This window comes from Curcuma longa, chromosome 11 (assembly GCF_044706935.1).
Source record: "Curcuma longa cultivar G26 ecotype Majalengka, Jawa Barat chromosome 11, ITB_CL_G26_1.1, whole genome shotgun sequence".
Lineage (NCBI taxonomy): Eukaryota > Viridiplantae > Streptophyta > Magnoliopsida > Zingiberales > Zingiberaceae > Curcuma > Curcuma longa.
Window position 1 is genome coordinate 21207010 of NC_133871.1, and position 14777 is coordinate 21221786.

A 14777-nucleotide genomic window follows, 5' to 3' on the forward strand; every position below is an offset into this window, starting at 1 on the left:
TCTAAAATGTATCTGTATATTTAGATTCGAAGTTTAAATATAAAAAAATTAAATAAAATTATCATATGGTCAAAGTTTAATAAGGTGTTGAAATGCCCCTTACTAGCTCGTTTCAGTCTTTTTTTGAGTTTTGATACCGATTAATCATTGTGTTTTAATCATACTATTTCTTTTATGCATCGTTCTAATTTTATTGGATGTCTTAAAAGTGATCACATTATGATTTCTTGAACACCAATGAGATGGCCAACTGAACTTTAATTTTTTTCACCTTTAATTTTTAAAAAAAAATGAAAATAAGAGTTATTGGTTATCAACTTTCCCAAAATATCGTAGCATATTTCTCTAAAAAATTTAAAAAAAAACCATGATAAATATTGAAAAATAAAATTCTAGACAATAAAATTACAGGACATGCAAGAGAACGATTCTTGAAAACAAATACTAAATTCTCTATTTATATCTTACAAAAAAAAAGGAATCATAAATCATCCAAAAAGCACCACTAGATAAGAATGAACGCTCACTCAGTTATTTTAGATATCAAATAATTTTCACAGATCTCTTCGTGAAAATTCTCTCTATGAAAGAAAATCTTCACAGATGAAGAACATAATAATTAATCACAACGATTGATCTATCATGAGTCATCTCTTTCCTTACCACTGGGCGATCAGTCCATCCCGGTGTAGGTTTTCATATATTGTTTAAGCATATGGTTGTGTGGAGCAGTGCCCACTGAGCTAGCGCTGCTCCTTGTTAGCACTGGTCACTTTCACTGCAACTATTGGATGCATGCATGGCGTGGTCCTGTCCTGTCTCTTCTGCTTCCTTACACATGATGCTCAAATCTCAATGGGTCCAACTCTTGTCTCACTCCCCCCCTTCCCTCCTCATAAATACTTCTCTCTAATCCCTCACAGTTGCTTCCAAGCTTCTGCTCCACAGTACACAGCAATTTGGCTGTCCTGTTCAACATCTTTTTCATGCACAGTGACCCCTCCCTCCCTTTCCAGTTCCCACATACATCATGCAATTTTCCATGGTGAGTTTTGAGAAGCATCAGTGTGCTGTTGCATGTTAGTGGTGATGGGCTTCGAGTTATCTTTCTCCCATGATCCCATCAGAATTATTGTGCTGCTTCTGGTAGAGAAGCTATATCACTAGGTGGAGGAAGGGGGGTTTTACCAGTGGTCTATAAAGCCATCACTGTCTTCCCACATATAATTTTCTCCAAGTACTTGGCAGGACCTGTGCATAGCTAGGATTGTATCATTTGGTCATGATTCCACAACTCCAGCACAGTGATTACACCAGAAGGAACAGTGGCAAGAGCCGTGGGAGAGAGCATGCCGTGGAAGAGGGAAACTAATTAAGGATGTGGGAGCAGCGTGGCTGTTGTTTTAGCTGCTTCTGAAATGTTTTTTCTTTCAATCTTTTTTGCTGTCTACGGAATTAAGGAGAAAGGAAAGGGAAAAAAAACAAAAAACAAAAAACAAAAAAAAAGAGAGAGAGGAGAAAATGTTTGTAGGGCAAAAGGGAGTGCTGGTGAATATGGTTGCTGTCTACCATCTGCAAGGAAATGGCTGCTGCTCTGTCTTAGCTTCCTCACAAGAAAGACCAGGATTTGGTTCAGAGCCAAGGCTAAAAGGTGCTCCTCGTGAGTCATGCAGTTGAATTCATGCATGACATTAACAAGTCAGTGGTGGAAGATAAGTAATGTCAGAGGATTAATGCTCTTGATCGACGACATGATTACTGTGATGGGTTTTCTCATGCCAATGAGATCATACGGCACTTGTGTTGAAGGCCCACACTGGCACAAATTAAAATTTAAAATGATCATTCTAAAGAAGAAGTAATAGAAAATTCTTGATAAAGAATATAATTATGGAAGTGATCATAAGCACCAAGTGCAAAATTATGGAAGAACTATATGTTAACTGTCTTCGAACAAGACAGTTAACATTATTAAATCTTTAGTTCTCAAGATAATTGCAAAATCAAAAATATATTATTTAACTTGCTCTTGCCACAAAAAAGATCTACCAAACTTAGATCTTTCTTTCTCTTCTCCTAATAATAATATCATGTTTAATAACAATAGCAAATCACATATTTTGACTATTTAGATGAAATATTTCATAGCCAAAAGCAATTATAGCATTAAGTGTCTCACCAATAATGAATAATATATATGTTTTATGTGCCATAATAATATCTATATTTAGAGGTGTCAACTAGACCAATTGGTAAAGACCTCAATTGTCAAAGTCTTCAATCCTATTTAAAAGATAAAAGTTCAAGAACTTCTATATATATATATATATATAAAACAAAGAAAAGCTGATGTAACAAAACATATTTTTAGTAAATCCTACTATGCTAAATATGCAAGAGTCAACTTGGTGTGGATTATCTTGATTGATTAAGTTTATGTTGTAGGAGCTTACTCTAATATAGCAAGACCAACAATAATAATAATAATAATAATAATTAAAATTGATGCATCGACCATTAGAGACATCAACTTTGAAGTAGGAGAGAGGAGCCATTAATTGATGCTTTCAGAGAATATTGTTGCTATATAATTGAAATGGAAAGTGAGAGCTAGAAGATAAAAGAAAAGGAATATTTTGGTACTTGGGCGGGTCCAATCTGCTACTTGGACAGGTTCATTACTCGTCTTCTCCCAATTAGTCCCAGCCATTCTTCAATTCTCAAAGAAAACTCATCGACTTTGTGTCTCATATATCGTCAGGCCATATGGAAAGAGCACAGTTGTAACAGTAAAAGAAGGATTTTGAATGGAATCAAGAACACAGGAGTGAAATATAATCAAGATACTGATCACGACCTTTGAATCTATCTCAATGCGATTCACAGGGAAGTATCGATTAAGGAACAAGAACGCATGCAATCCGAACCAAAAAGAATCCAGCTTGATCATAAAACTTTGACCTTTCCCACAGCGAATGGCTTGTAGAAGAACAAGATCGAAGTTTTTTCAGAACTAGCTAGCCGTTGCGGCCGAGGTGGAGGAGGCCGCCGGCGCATTTGGGACAGGAGTCGACGCGCTTCGGGACCATGAAGTACATGAAGCAGGCCTTGCAGCCGGCAGCGACGAGCGTGTGATCTTCGCCGATGGGCTCCTCGACGGAGGAAGATGGCGACGGGGATGCGGAGGAGAGGCTGGAGGAATCGGCTGTGTCTTCGTCGTCGGAGGCATCCTCGTCGTCGCCGCCGCTGCCGCCTCGGGAAGAGCTGTACTCGTCGGAGGCCCCGTCGTCGTCGTCGTCGTCGTCATAGTAGTAGTTACTGGAGCTGTAGCCGCCGGAAGTGCTTCGAGGGTCCTCGGTGGTCCGGTCTCCGTTCTCCCAGTTGATGTAGTAAATTTCTCCAGTCTAAAATGGATAGAAGGAATTTACATACCGGATTCAAACAGAAAGAAGGAAGAAAAGCTTATCATCGATGTAAAAACACAGTCATGGGCAATTTTTTTAAAAGGAAAACAACGCAAAAATGCAATGTGGAAGACCAAGAAGATCTCTCTTTCTGCTCATCAACAACACAAGAACAAATTACTCAATCTCAATCAAAACTCATAAAATCATAAAACTGGACAAGGGTGGCATTGAATGAAGCGTGGAACGGGGAAGAAAGCTGTATTAATTAAAGGCAACCAAACCTAGGAAAACAACTTCTTAATTCACACAGAACCAAAACGACCAACATCCGAAAGAAATCACTTGAATTTTAAGGCGCATTTATAGTCAATGATTTGGGGAGAGGGAGAAGGAGAGGAGCCGCATTTAAGGAGGGGGAGCCAGATCGCACGCACCCGCAAGTCGAGGCACTGCTCCCACTGGACTGGAAGGGCGATCTCCGAGTTGAGGTCCACCGAGATCCCGCCGCCGCTCTCATCGCTCGCCTCGGTGAGATGAGCCTGGAGCGGCGGCGAGCGCCCCCCTTCTCGGCCTTCCCCCAGCGAGCAGCTCCTCAGCGACGCTGCGATCGTCTCGACATTGGGGGCCGCCGCCATCGCAGGAGCAGAACTCCCGCCGAGCAATGCGAATCCACGAACAAAGACGATGAAGCAGCCTTTTGATTTGGTAGGATTTGAGAGATGTCAAATAAACAAGAACACGGTTGGGGACGCCGGTTTTAACGCAGTTCCCCAAAATTAATTTTCGATTTTTTTCCTTTTTTTTTTGAAAAATAAAAGGAAAATTTTGTCTTCTACTCGGACTCCTGGATCTAGTTAAACGGATCCTTCTACGTGGATCGGACTTCTTCGGTGGCATCCGGATCCAGTTCGCCATCATCTCATCAATGTGGATTCTCCCTCAAGTTTGCAGTCAAGTCAAAGCGACAACCGAACGCCAGCGGGGCTGGCCCACTTCAGGAAAACAACAATTTGAATTTTTGGAACTTCCTGCAAAATACCAAAAATTATATCCGATCAGTAGCATAACGCGGGCTAATGGGCCCAACTGATCCCACTAGTTGTTTCCAGCCCATATCGATTAATTAGTAAATATACAACGGCCCAGTGGATCAGCCCAACTAAACCAAAGCATCGCAGGCGTCGGATCCGGTCCAACGATGCAGATCCAAGCATTTACAAGTCGACACGCGCTTGTGTCCTACTGCTCCCGATCGCGGCTCTTTTAAAATCCCGTCGAGCGAACAGAGTAGGGAGAAGCAGAAGTCGATACTCGATGCCATGGCGGAGCACGATTTCTTCCAGATCGAGAAGCAGAACGCGGCCAGATACGGTGCCGTGGATGGAAGAAGCTCCGCGCGAGGTAATGATCTGATCGACCGCCCTCCATTTTTCCATCTCTTGTTCTCGCCGGGCGCTCGTCTCTTGGTTCTCCAGTCTGAGATTTTTCTTCGGCTTCCTGTTTAGGGATCCAAAGCGTAGTGTCGAGGATCAACCCGCAGATTCTCCGAAGCGTGATCGCCCCCGGCGCCGGCGCGATGCGGCCGGCGAAGGCCGCCTTGCTTTTTCCTTCTTCGTCTCCGCCGCCGGTGACGGTTCCGAACCCCTCCATCAGGTTCGCCGCCATTCTCCACATCCATCTTTCTACTCCGGATTAAAATCATCATTTCCCTTCTCGACAAACAAATTCAATTCAATATGTACAAAAAAAAATCTAGATCGGTTACGGAGATTTCAAACGAGACGATGCCGCTGACGATCTTCTACAGAGGCACGGTGGCCGTTTTTGATCTCCCACGAGACAAGGTTGGTTACTCGCTTTTTCCCATCCCGTTTCCGTTTTCTCCGATTTTTTTAAATAAAAATCGTTAAAGGGAACAAATATTAAGTATTTACAGACGGAGGCGATCTTGAAACTAGCAGAGACGGCAAATGCCGGCGATGTGATCGGCGGGACGGAAGGCATGCGTTTGCCGGAGGGTAATCAACGTCTCCTTTGCCCCGTTTGTCTTTTTAACATTCTACTCCTTGAAATAGCTAGTAGTTAAACAATGGCCCTCCTTTTCTTGTAGACCTGCTTCCGATGTCACGGAGGAAGTCACTGCAGCGATTCCTCGCGAAACGCAAGCAGAGGTAATAATTATATCTCGATCTGCACGCAAATTAATTCAACATGTTCAGATAACAATGAGAAATTAGTTCTGCACGTGTCGCGGTGTTTTTGCTTTGCTTGCTTACTGCAAACCACTTCGGTTGACGAGTGTCGTGGGTCGTTCAAAACGTGCAGGTTGACCGAGGCTGCAGGTCCATACGCGAAGGAGAAGCAGCTGGCGGAAGATTCGGGGAAGAGCACGTTTCGGCCTTCGCAAGCTGGCGTTGCGTGCTGCTCGCTCAGGCCTGAATCGCGTTTAGGTGGCAAGGGATGACTTGCTTGCTGCGTGCCTGATTAAGTATTACGTGTTAGTTCGATATGTGTGGTTTTAATAAATATTAATGTCTCAGGGATCTCGTACTTTATTGATTAACTATGGTTTCTGGTAAATGTTGCCTTCGACGTTACGTGCTAATTATGTTACAATCGCTTTTGCCGTACAATGAACTGTTCCGAATAAACATACAATAATGAATGAGTGTGTGTCGCATGCCGTGTTCATACGCGTAAAAATTTCTGCCGGTACTGTCGGGACCAGTAGGAAGCTGCTCTGCAGCTCCCTTTCTGCACGTCTCGCATGTTTCATGCTTTGAGCTAGGAAATTATGTGGCACAGAGAAGGACAAATAATAATTCTTACAAGGATAATGGGAAAATGTGGCTTGAATGGGTCTAGGAAAGTGCGATGAAGAAAGGTCGCCTCGCCTACCAAATCCTTCTGTAACATTGTTTATTATGATTCATGCATGGGATGCCACTCCGCCGATGCAAAAGTAGAGCTACTAATTGTAATTCACGTAAGTTTTTCAAAATGTTTCTATTAATAATTAATATTATTATTATTAATTCAAATATTCAAATTTTGCCTGATTTATTTTGGACAAATTAAGGTGAATTTGAATTAACTACTACCTTGAACCAGAGTTGTTTGAATTCATTCTGATGAAGCTAAACCTTTGGGAACTTCAGCGCATTTAAATTAACAGGATTAGTGCTTGATCCTGCTGAATGGGTAAGATTACACTTCGCACTTCTATTTAGAGGATTTAGGTTTCATTTTATATATAAAAATAAAAGTGGGGTAACATTTGGTAGGTTATGAATGGTCTCTTATCCATATTTAATATACAATAACTATATTTTGATGATTAGATGTACATAGTTTGTTATTAATTTTTTTGATGGAGTTTTAAATCCCTTTTTACTTATTTGGGTCATTGTTTCATCTTCATTTAGATAAGTTAAACTTGTCGTGATCACTTGTTGTTATAGTAGTATGATACATCTAAAAGAGCTTAAAGTCCTTTTCAACTTTCACTAAATTAAGCACCGTCACTATTTTGGTGAATTCAAGTTAATTTGTCGTCGCTCAATTCAAGATTTTTAGTGTCATTAATCATTACATTTTCCATAAGCGAGATGCAGGAATATCGAAATAGCATTTTGCCATGTTTTAACACTTTTCTATTTATCATTTAATTTAATTAAGTTAATTATACTATATTGATCAAGCCAATTGACTAGGTTCTTTATCAACAAATTTAACATTAGATTTTGATCAAGTTGACATTTGAGTCTTGATTAGGTTGCATCAAAGCTAGACTATGTCGATCAAGTCACATTAGGGTCACATGTCAACCAAATCACAAAAAAGTTATAGTAATGTCAAACTACAACTGAATCTTGGTTAGACTTGATGGGAACTATAGGAGTTGATTAGATGAGAAGAGGGATAAATCAAAGAAACACATAATTTGATGGCCCAAGATTAGGATTTAGGCTTTACATAAAAGACCTATTTTGGTATCAAAATAGGTTTTCCCCTAAATCCCTAGTCCCTATACGGATCTACTTTAGATGTATAGTTTAGTTTGTTTATGGCTTAAGCAAATACTTACTTATAATTTTATTATGAGATATCACTCAATTGGTTGATGATTAGTGGATCCAATCCTTGTAAACCCATGGTGTTTTATAATTTCTTTGGATGTTGTTTTAAGTTTCATTTTAATTCTCAGTACTCGATTTGATCTTGTAATTCAATCTAATTAATTTTTATTTTATCAATAAATGTTTTCAAGGGCTTTTGATTAATATTTATTGTATTCATTTGTAGAGAAATTTTGACAATATATAATCAAAATTCAATAAAATTTATTAATGCAAAGGTGTTTCATCAAGTGAATGTATAATAATAATATATCATAAAAGAAATAAATTAGTTTAAACATGAAATGCATGGTTATATTAAACCATATAGATTTAATTATCTTAATAATATAATTATGATTAAAATAATTTATTTTGGAAAAAAATCTTCTGAGGTACCAGACAAATGGAATTTAATGAGTTCCACGTAGTCAATATTTCTTTTCAATTTTGACCTACACCACAATTGATAAAGTATTCAGATGTCCGGTCCGGTTCTCCGAACCCAAGTGTGGGTCATGTTGGCCTTCGGCCCAGGAATGAAGTCGGCAACCGACCACGACGCCCCGCCTTGCCGTCTCCAACAAAGACGACTCAACTTCTTCTCCTTGCTCTTCTTCTTCTTCTTCTTCTTCTCTTCTTCTCTTCTTCTTCTATCTTTCCCTATCTCTTTCTCTCCGTCCACGACAACTAAACAAAGCCCATTCCCCCACCTTGTACCGCCAAATCCGAGACAAGCTTGAAAGCGAAGTCCTAGTCCTATGCCATACCCCATTCCTTTCTTGTTGGGAGTTCGGTCCACTCCATTATACCTTGCATGCATCCATGCCCATTGCCATCATTGCCCAATGAAAGCTTTTGATTAACACACTTACTGTAGTGAATAGACATCAATGCATGGCTTCTAGCTCTATTTATAGCCCGCCGGCCGAACCAAAGAGTACCACACACCCACTCCCCAACTCCCTCTTCGATTTCCTCTGGTTCAATTCAATGGCGTGTCAACAGCAGCCTCTGCCTCATGGCTTCCTTTTGGACTCTTCATGCTTCCCCAGTTATCTCTTTTCATCGCTTGACGACGCATGCAGCGTTGCCGTTGTGAATGATAACTCTGCTGCTGCTGCTGCTTCGTTTGATGGCCACTTTGTCTGTTCAGTGATTGCGAATCAAGAAGCTTCAACTATGATTGAGAACAAAAGAAAGAGTAGATCGGATGAGACCAGTTTGACCACTGTGTCAACTCAATGCAAGGTGGAAATTTGTTGAGCTGTTTGCTTCTGTTATTACTATCTGAACTTTTTTTTTGGGCGAAAATTAGGATGATTTTTTTCTTTAAAAAATTGTGTAGAACAATGCAAAGGAAGGCAAGAGCAAGAAGCAGAAGCGAGCTGCAAAGAAAACAGAGGAAAAGAAACAGAGCTCCAACTCGGATGTATATGTTAGAGCAAAGAGAGGTCAAGCAACAGATAGCCACAGTCTCGCAGAGAGGGTGAGGATGCTGAATGAGAGAAACAATTGATCCGGTTCCGTAGCTCGATTATATTTGTATGAATAATTAAGTTCGATGGTTTCAGGTGAGAAGGGAGAAGATTAGTGAAAGAATGAAGATGCTGCAGGGCCTTGTTCCTGGCTGTGACAAGGTACTTAATTTTTGAATAGTAAGAATCTTTTTTAGATCATCTAATTTTTCTATTGTTTTGATCAGGTGACTGGAAAAGCATTAATGCTGGATGAGATAATTAACTACGTGCAGTCCTTGCAAAACCAAGTTGAGGTATTCAATTAAACAACAAATTGTTTAGAAGCCCAAATTTTATTTTTTTGGCTCAACACTACCAATCTTCTAAATTTGTTCTTCAGTTTCTATCGATGAAGATTGCATCCTTGAGTCCTGTGCTATACGACTTCAACGTGGACCTCATGGATTGCATCAATCAACAGCAGGTAATCTCGCATTCTTCGTTTAGCTACATATAAATAAACAGAGCCTGACATGATTCTTCAATTTGTATTGAAAATCTCAGAAACTGATAAGGGGCATAGTACAAGAACCACAGCCTTGTGTGGAACAAAACAACCACCTTCAGTCTCAGGCTAAATCTTATGAGAATGAAGCATTCACGAGCTACCAGCTGATGGAGCAGGCATCAGGAGCTCCATCACTGCATTCCCAAGCACACACAAACTTCTCTCAGGTTTCATCTACTCCATCTCAAGGTGTATACCCATTTGAACTAAAACTAAATGGTGAGCATCTACTTTTAGGAAGTTACTGGCAGTCCCCTCCAAGTGGGTGCACCAAGACAAGGTTTCCAGGATCAAGCAGCGTTTCTGAACATGTGCCACTTCCAGTAAATAATTAATGGAGCACCTTCAAAACACTGGTCAGAGCGCAATGTATCGACCTTGTATTTGAGATCACTTTGATGCACTTCATAATTATTGCCTATTCTTATTTGACAACAGACTGGCGCCATGGCCAAGAACAGAAACAGCTACAACTCCAGGCTTAGAATCAGTCATTGTCTTACTGAGAAACACTGAAGAGAGCGAGAGAGAGAGGGGGAAGGCTAAACAAGGGAGAAGAAAGGAAGACAAGAGGAGGAATTCGATCAAGGATTGCTATTTGTCATCTTGAAATCTGAACATGGTTTTGAAAGTCTATGTAAGGCGAAAAAGAAATTTGCTGTGGTGATTTATTTTTTTTTAAAAAAGTTGAAACAGTGAGACTCTTGTCGTTAGGCAGTATATGTGCATAAGATACAACAAGTAGCTAACAAACATTGACTAAGTGAATTATTGAGCTGCCGACGAGCAGGCTGCTGTTCAAACAGCGCGTTTGCACAGTGGCACAAGCCAACCAGTAGATACTTCGAGGTTATGCTGATGTTTCATCTTCGCTTTCATGCCAAAAGTTGATGGCCCTTTCAGTGCAAAAGGCATTGTTTTCTCAAGAAAAAGTCTCCTTGGCAATCATAAAGGATGTTAGGTGATATTTCAAAGCAACTATAAATACTAACATTAAGCAAAATCTAAGTTGAACTCCTTGCTTTAGTGTTTAATTACTTATGTCGCTTCATCCTAATTCTTTCGTTTAGAAGTAAGGATTGGAGAACGGAGCTTATTCGCTGGTCGTGATAAATGATAATTATATTGGCTCATATTTGCTAGAATTTAATTTGCTCTATAGATGTCGACTATAAAATTAATCCTTTATATAATTATAGAATCACGTGACAAAATACATTTACTCATAAATAATCATATGATCCGACATGATCTGACAAAAAAGTTCATTTCAGCATCACAATTACAATTTTTTTTTCCAAATGCACCTTAAAATTTTATAATGATAAGAATCCACTTAAATTTTTACATTCTATCATATACACCCTCCGACTTATCTTATTTGTCGTTAATTACAAAGTATTTTGATGGCTTGAAACTTCTAAGATATTTTTAAGCAAATAAACGTCAAAAGTCGAATGGAATTATTTTCCCCGATCTAAAAAGCACTTTGATTTTCCTGCTTGGGAAAATTTACGTTGAAATCGTAGAACAAGCAGCAATATTTTACTAATTTTGCTTCTTACCTTGGAATAAAACTACTATAAAAGGAGGGCTTTTCATATGAAGACCACCACTTTCATGATAATTAAAGAGAGTCAAAATCTAAACCCAGACTGTGTGGACCAATCAGATATACAAATCTAGATCATTCAACTGTTAATTTCAGACATTGAACCTGCAGAACCTGCCATAAACCCTCGAACCTAAATCTCAAAGCACTGCCCCCAGCTCTCGAGGTGAAAAAAAAACTCGCCGACTTTAAAAATTGTGGATCACGACAGCAGCATGACCATGCAGATCGCCGGCAAGCAGCAAAAGATGCCAAGACAGAGCTTGTCAAGTGTGCAGTGAGTCGACGGTAGGAATCAGTTCATACAAGCCTCGTCCTGTTCCTTCGGAGGCCAAGCGATAAGATCGGCATCCAGCCTGGCCCCATGTTAGCGTGGCATCCATGCAACGTTCTCGATCCTCCGGTTCATGTTTAAGTTGGAAGGCCAACTGTTACTTGAGAGTGAACTGAAAGATCTCTCATGAGAAACAGTTTGTTCATCTCTTTGATCCAGGGAAGCATGCCCTTTAATTGTAAATTTTGTTGGAGCATGACCGCATGGTGCAGGACGTGACCTTGTCGAGGGCAGTAGGGTGACAACGGATTTAATGGCAGCATGTCTGCATGCAGGCATGGGCTGTCCTTGAAACAGATGGATAACTGATTCCCACATGCTTCCTGTTTCCTCTGTCTTCAAACTTCCATTTGAATCCCTAGCTCATTTGGGCATTTCTCACTTTGTTTCATTTGAAAAAAGGTGCTTGAGGTCCGAAATGGATTAAGACACTCACATTTCATTTGGCTATTATTTGATCATCATAATGCAATAATCCTCAGATTGTCAATCTTATCTGAATGCCGTATTTTTCTGCACATCCTGACACTTGAGGTCTCCATTCATTGGGACCTCTAGGATCTCAACTTTGTGGGAATAGTTATCATAAAAAACATAATAAGATATCAGTAGGACCGGAAGACTGCCATTGTCAACTTACTGTTAGTAGATGTCCATGGTAAAAGAATGGCAGCATCAAGAGTTCAACTTTTGATTGTGATTTCCAGACACTGCAGATTATGCCAATAAATGAGGTTGTAGGTCCATACAGTTGCAAGCACCTTCAATGATCCCAGAAATTAGTTTGAGATGCATGAATCTGCTAATAGACCTTGTAGATAAGACGTAAACATTTTAGCTTTCAAGGGGTCAGGCAGCTCAGAGATGCCCCTGAAGACTCGATGGCATGTGTTCTAGTGATTGCTCATTAACCAATGTGTCTTGCAGGCAAACAATCTCCTTGTTGACCTTCGTGGTTGGATCTCTATACAAAAAGTGCACATTTCGCCAAAATGTTGCAGGATGAGGAGCAGAAACAGCTATTGCAACTATAGAGACCCAGTTGGGATGCATTGAATCATAGCTAAGGCAACAATAATTCTTCGAAGCAATTCAAAGCTCGATGCTTGTTTTTCCTCTGAAGAAAATCTGGATGGTGACGTCTGTGGGTACTGTAGTATGAGGATTAGAATGGCCTAAGACTCATGAGCAATAATTTCTGCATGGGTACAGTGTAAAGTGACTGATTCTGTAGCTAGCAACACTAGTCCCCGGTACCATCACGATGACAAGCTAAGCATGTTGATCAGAGTAGGTAGCACGAAAGCTGCATCCATATAGAACAAAGAATTGTAAAAGAATGAAAAGAGGTCCTAACAGATCAATAAAGTTAATAGCGATCTGTTAATGGTGCATTAATGGATAGGTGTTGTAGGAATGTCAACTGCTCCATTCGTGTTAATATACGTACTGATAAGATGATAGACCTTCAGTAGATAATACAGCTAAGTTAATAAGCTTCAGCAGTCAAATTTTGACCAGTGAAGTTGACCAAAAGGTTTCAATGATCATTTGTGTTCATGTAATGTAATGAAGATTGCTGAATTTAATTTCAGACCAGTACAGTTTGAATTTAAGCAAAGACGCAAGTCTATGGAAAACTTACAGAAAATAAGAATACTCAGAAAATATGAAGGAACAAATTTTCAGGTGATTGACCGAAAATAAGAAGGATGCTCAGAAATGATATGCTTTAGGTATTCAGCAGGTTTTGAAGAGAGAAAACAAAAGATAACTTAGTAAATAAATCTTTTACTGCTTTTGGACTTTAACAAGAGTATTGATAAAGGTCCAAATAGGAAAACATTGACCATTTATAGCTAGAAAAGTTCAGGAACCATATACAAATACAAAACTAGCCAACACAGATCTCAAACTTGCTACTGGCTCTTTGGTGCACAAGTAAAATGCCAAACAAAATGTCTAAATTAAATTGCACAGGAATCTGTAGTAAAGCTCGTATTCCTCAAAAACGAAAACAGGTATCAATTATGATAAGGTTTCTCAAGAGGAAGTATATTATTGCTTTGTTGCCGAGAAGCCTCACATTGATATCCTCTACTTATTGTGATGGGTGTTTCTTCATATTTACATTTCGATGAAAGAATAAGACAATAGTTGATAACCAGAGATAATGGTCTATGTTGGCTTTTACGCAAACACATGAAAGACAGATGTTAGGACACAAGGAATTCATAGGTGAGGTAAAAATAAGACATATAAATAAAGTGGCAGCAAGTTTTCCATGGACGAAGACCTCTCATTGAGAACAGTGCTTCATCTGATGATCCATATTTGAAATGGACCTACCAGGTAGACATGAAATATCAGCGTTATTTGTGAAGAAAGAACTGATGTGAATTAGGAGAGGGCTCACCGATTGATTGTTATTTTGCATTTAGCTTACCATGAATAATTGAGAATATCTTGCTCGTTTTACTTACTGCAGTTGGCATACAGTCAATCAGAGACGGTTTTAAATTCCCTTCTGACAGGGACCTGCTACATTGCAGGCCAACACTAGCACAATGGCGTAAGTTATGCCCCTTATCATGTTACTGCTCCTATGCAGGGCCGACTATAAGTTATCCTTGCCATATTGTGGTTTTCAGATTCTCATCACATCATTACCAAGACCATGTGCTGCATATACACAGATCATAGCATTCCAAGAAATCAAATCATGTTCTATCATTGCATCAAGGATTTTACAGGCATCTTTAAAGTTCCCACATTTTGGCATATGAATCTATCAGAGAATTACTAACAACGACATCATCACTAAGGGTGGTCTTTCAATGAATGGATCCGCCTAGCCTGCTCAGACGGTAGCTGTGGTTGCACAAGCTCGAAGTGTGCTAGAGTACGCGAACTTGTGTATTTGGTACTTTAGAGACATGCATCTGATAAAACAGCCTTAGCACATCCACCCCAAAGACTTGTTGAGTATAACCAACAATGGGGGTGTTCCAGCTCTCATCATTCCTATTGAACAGGCAAGAGACAATCTCCATTGGGGCCTCCATATTCTACACTTGGCATAAACATTCATTAGAGCACACAACAAAATACTCTGGACGGCATGAACATGGATTTGCCTTCCCACATTCAAGCCTCCGATATTGGCATATGCTTGCGAAACACTAGACAAACTGTATTCATTGGGCTCTGCTGAGGCGTGCATCATGCCTAAAATGGCAGTTTGTTCTTACCGTGCAAGCATAAAACTCCAAAGAATT

General features: G+C 39.8%; 3 protein-coding genes across 6 annotated transcripts; 2 read left to right on the plus strand and 1 right to left on the minus strand.

Annotated features, from left to right (window-relative positions):
* Positions 1-2874: 2874 nt before the first annotated feature.
* Positions 2875-4042, minus strand: LOC141836922 (protein CURLY FLAG LEAF 1-like). The gene is made up of 2 exons (XM_074724396.1): positions 3842-4042; positions 2875-3404 (listed from the first exon to the last, which is right to left on the minus strand). Exons 1-2 carry the CDS (start codon positions 4040-4042, stop codon positions 3018-3020), a joined length of 588 nt encoding a protein of 195 aa, XP_074580497.1. The 3' UTR covers positions 2875-3017.
* A 629-nt stretch (positions 4043-4671) lies between these two features.
* LOC141841231 (protein TIFY 9-like) lies at positions 4672-6087 on the plus strand. Of its 2 annotated transcripts, none has more exons than XM_074729372.1 (6): positions 4672-4808; positions 4913-5060; positions 5164-5251; positions 5335-5425; positions 5518-5578; positions 5733-6087. In XM_074729372.1, exons 1-6 carry the CDS (start codon positions 4727-4729, stop codon positions 5869-5871), a joined length of 609 nt encoding a protein of 202 aa, XP_074585473.1. In that variant the 5' UTR covers positions 4672-4726; the 3' UTR covers positions 5872-6087. The 2 variants fall into 2 exon arrangements, with proteins under 2 accessions (XP_074585473.1, XP_074585474.1); XM_074729373.1 differs by having other exon boundaries at positions 4686-4808; positions 5344-5425.
* Positions 6088-8200: 2113 nt separating this feature from the next.
* LOC141841338 (basic helix-loop-helix protein 80-like) lies at positions 8201-10410 on the plus strand. 3 transcript variants are annotated; one of them, XM_074729491.1, is made up of 8 exons: positions 8201-8776; positions 8874-9014; positions 9100-9165; positions 9231-9299; positions 9386-9469; positions 9550-9720; positions 9791-9876; positions 9992-10410. In XM_074729491.1, the coding sequence occupies exons 1-8, from the start codon at positions 8423-8425 to the stop codon at positions 10161-10163; spliced, it is 1143 nt and encodes a 380-aa protein (XP_074585592.1). In that variant the 5' UTR covers positions 8201-8422; the 3' UTR covers positions 10164-10410. The 3 variants fall into 3 exon arrangements, with proteins under 3 accessions (XP_074585592.1, XP_074585590.1, XP_074585591.1); XM_074729489.1 differs by having other exon boundaries at positions 9791-9909; positions 9992-10081; XM_074729490.1 differs by having other exon boundaries at positions 9795-9909; positions 9992-10081.
* The last annotated feature ends 4367 nt before the right edge of the window (positions 10411-14777 follow it).

What these genes read in the sequence shown, in the direction of transcription:
- LOC141841231 (XM_074729372.1), top strand. Translation starts at nt 4,727, where the DNA reads ATGGCGGAGCACGATTTCTTCCAGATCGAGAAGCAGAACGCGGCCAGA. An exon ending in GTTCCGAACCCCTCCATCAG is followed by an intron (nt 5,061 to 5,163) that starts GTTCGCCGCCAT and finishes AAAAAAATCTAG; the next exon opens with ATCGGTTACGGAGATTTCAA. An exon ending in TTGATCTCCCACGAGACAAG is followed by an intron (nt 5,252 to 5,334) that starts GTTGGTTACTCG and finishes ACAAATATTAAG; the next exon opens with TATTTACAGACGGAGGCGAT.
- LOC141841338 (XM_074729491.1), top strand. Translation starts at nt 8,423, where the DNA reads ATGGCTTCTAGCTCTATTTATAGCCCGCCGGCCGAACCAAAGAGTACC. An exon ending in TTGTTCCTGGCTGTGACAAG is followed by an intron (nt 9,166 to 9,230) that starts GTACTTAATTTT and finishes TGTTTTGATCAG; the next exon opens with GTGACTGGAAAAGCATTAAT. An exon ending in CACACACAAACTTCTCTCAG is followed by an intron (nt 9,721 to 9,790) that starts GTTTCATCTACT and finishes ATCTACTTTTAG; the next exon opens with GAAGTTACTGGCAGTCCCCT.
- LOC141836922 (XM_074724396.1), bottom strand. Translation starts at nt 4,042, where the DNA reads ATGGCGGCGGCCCCCAATGTCGAGACGATCGCAGCGTCGCTGAGGAGC. An exon ending in AGCAGTGCCTCGACTTGCGG is followed by an intron (nt 3,405 to 3,841) that starts GTGCGTGCGATC and finishes TATCCATTTTAG; the next exon opens with ACTGGAGAAATTTACTACAT.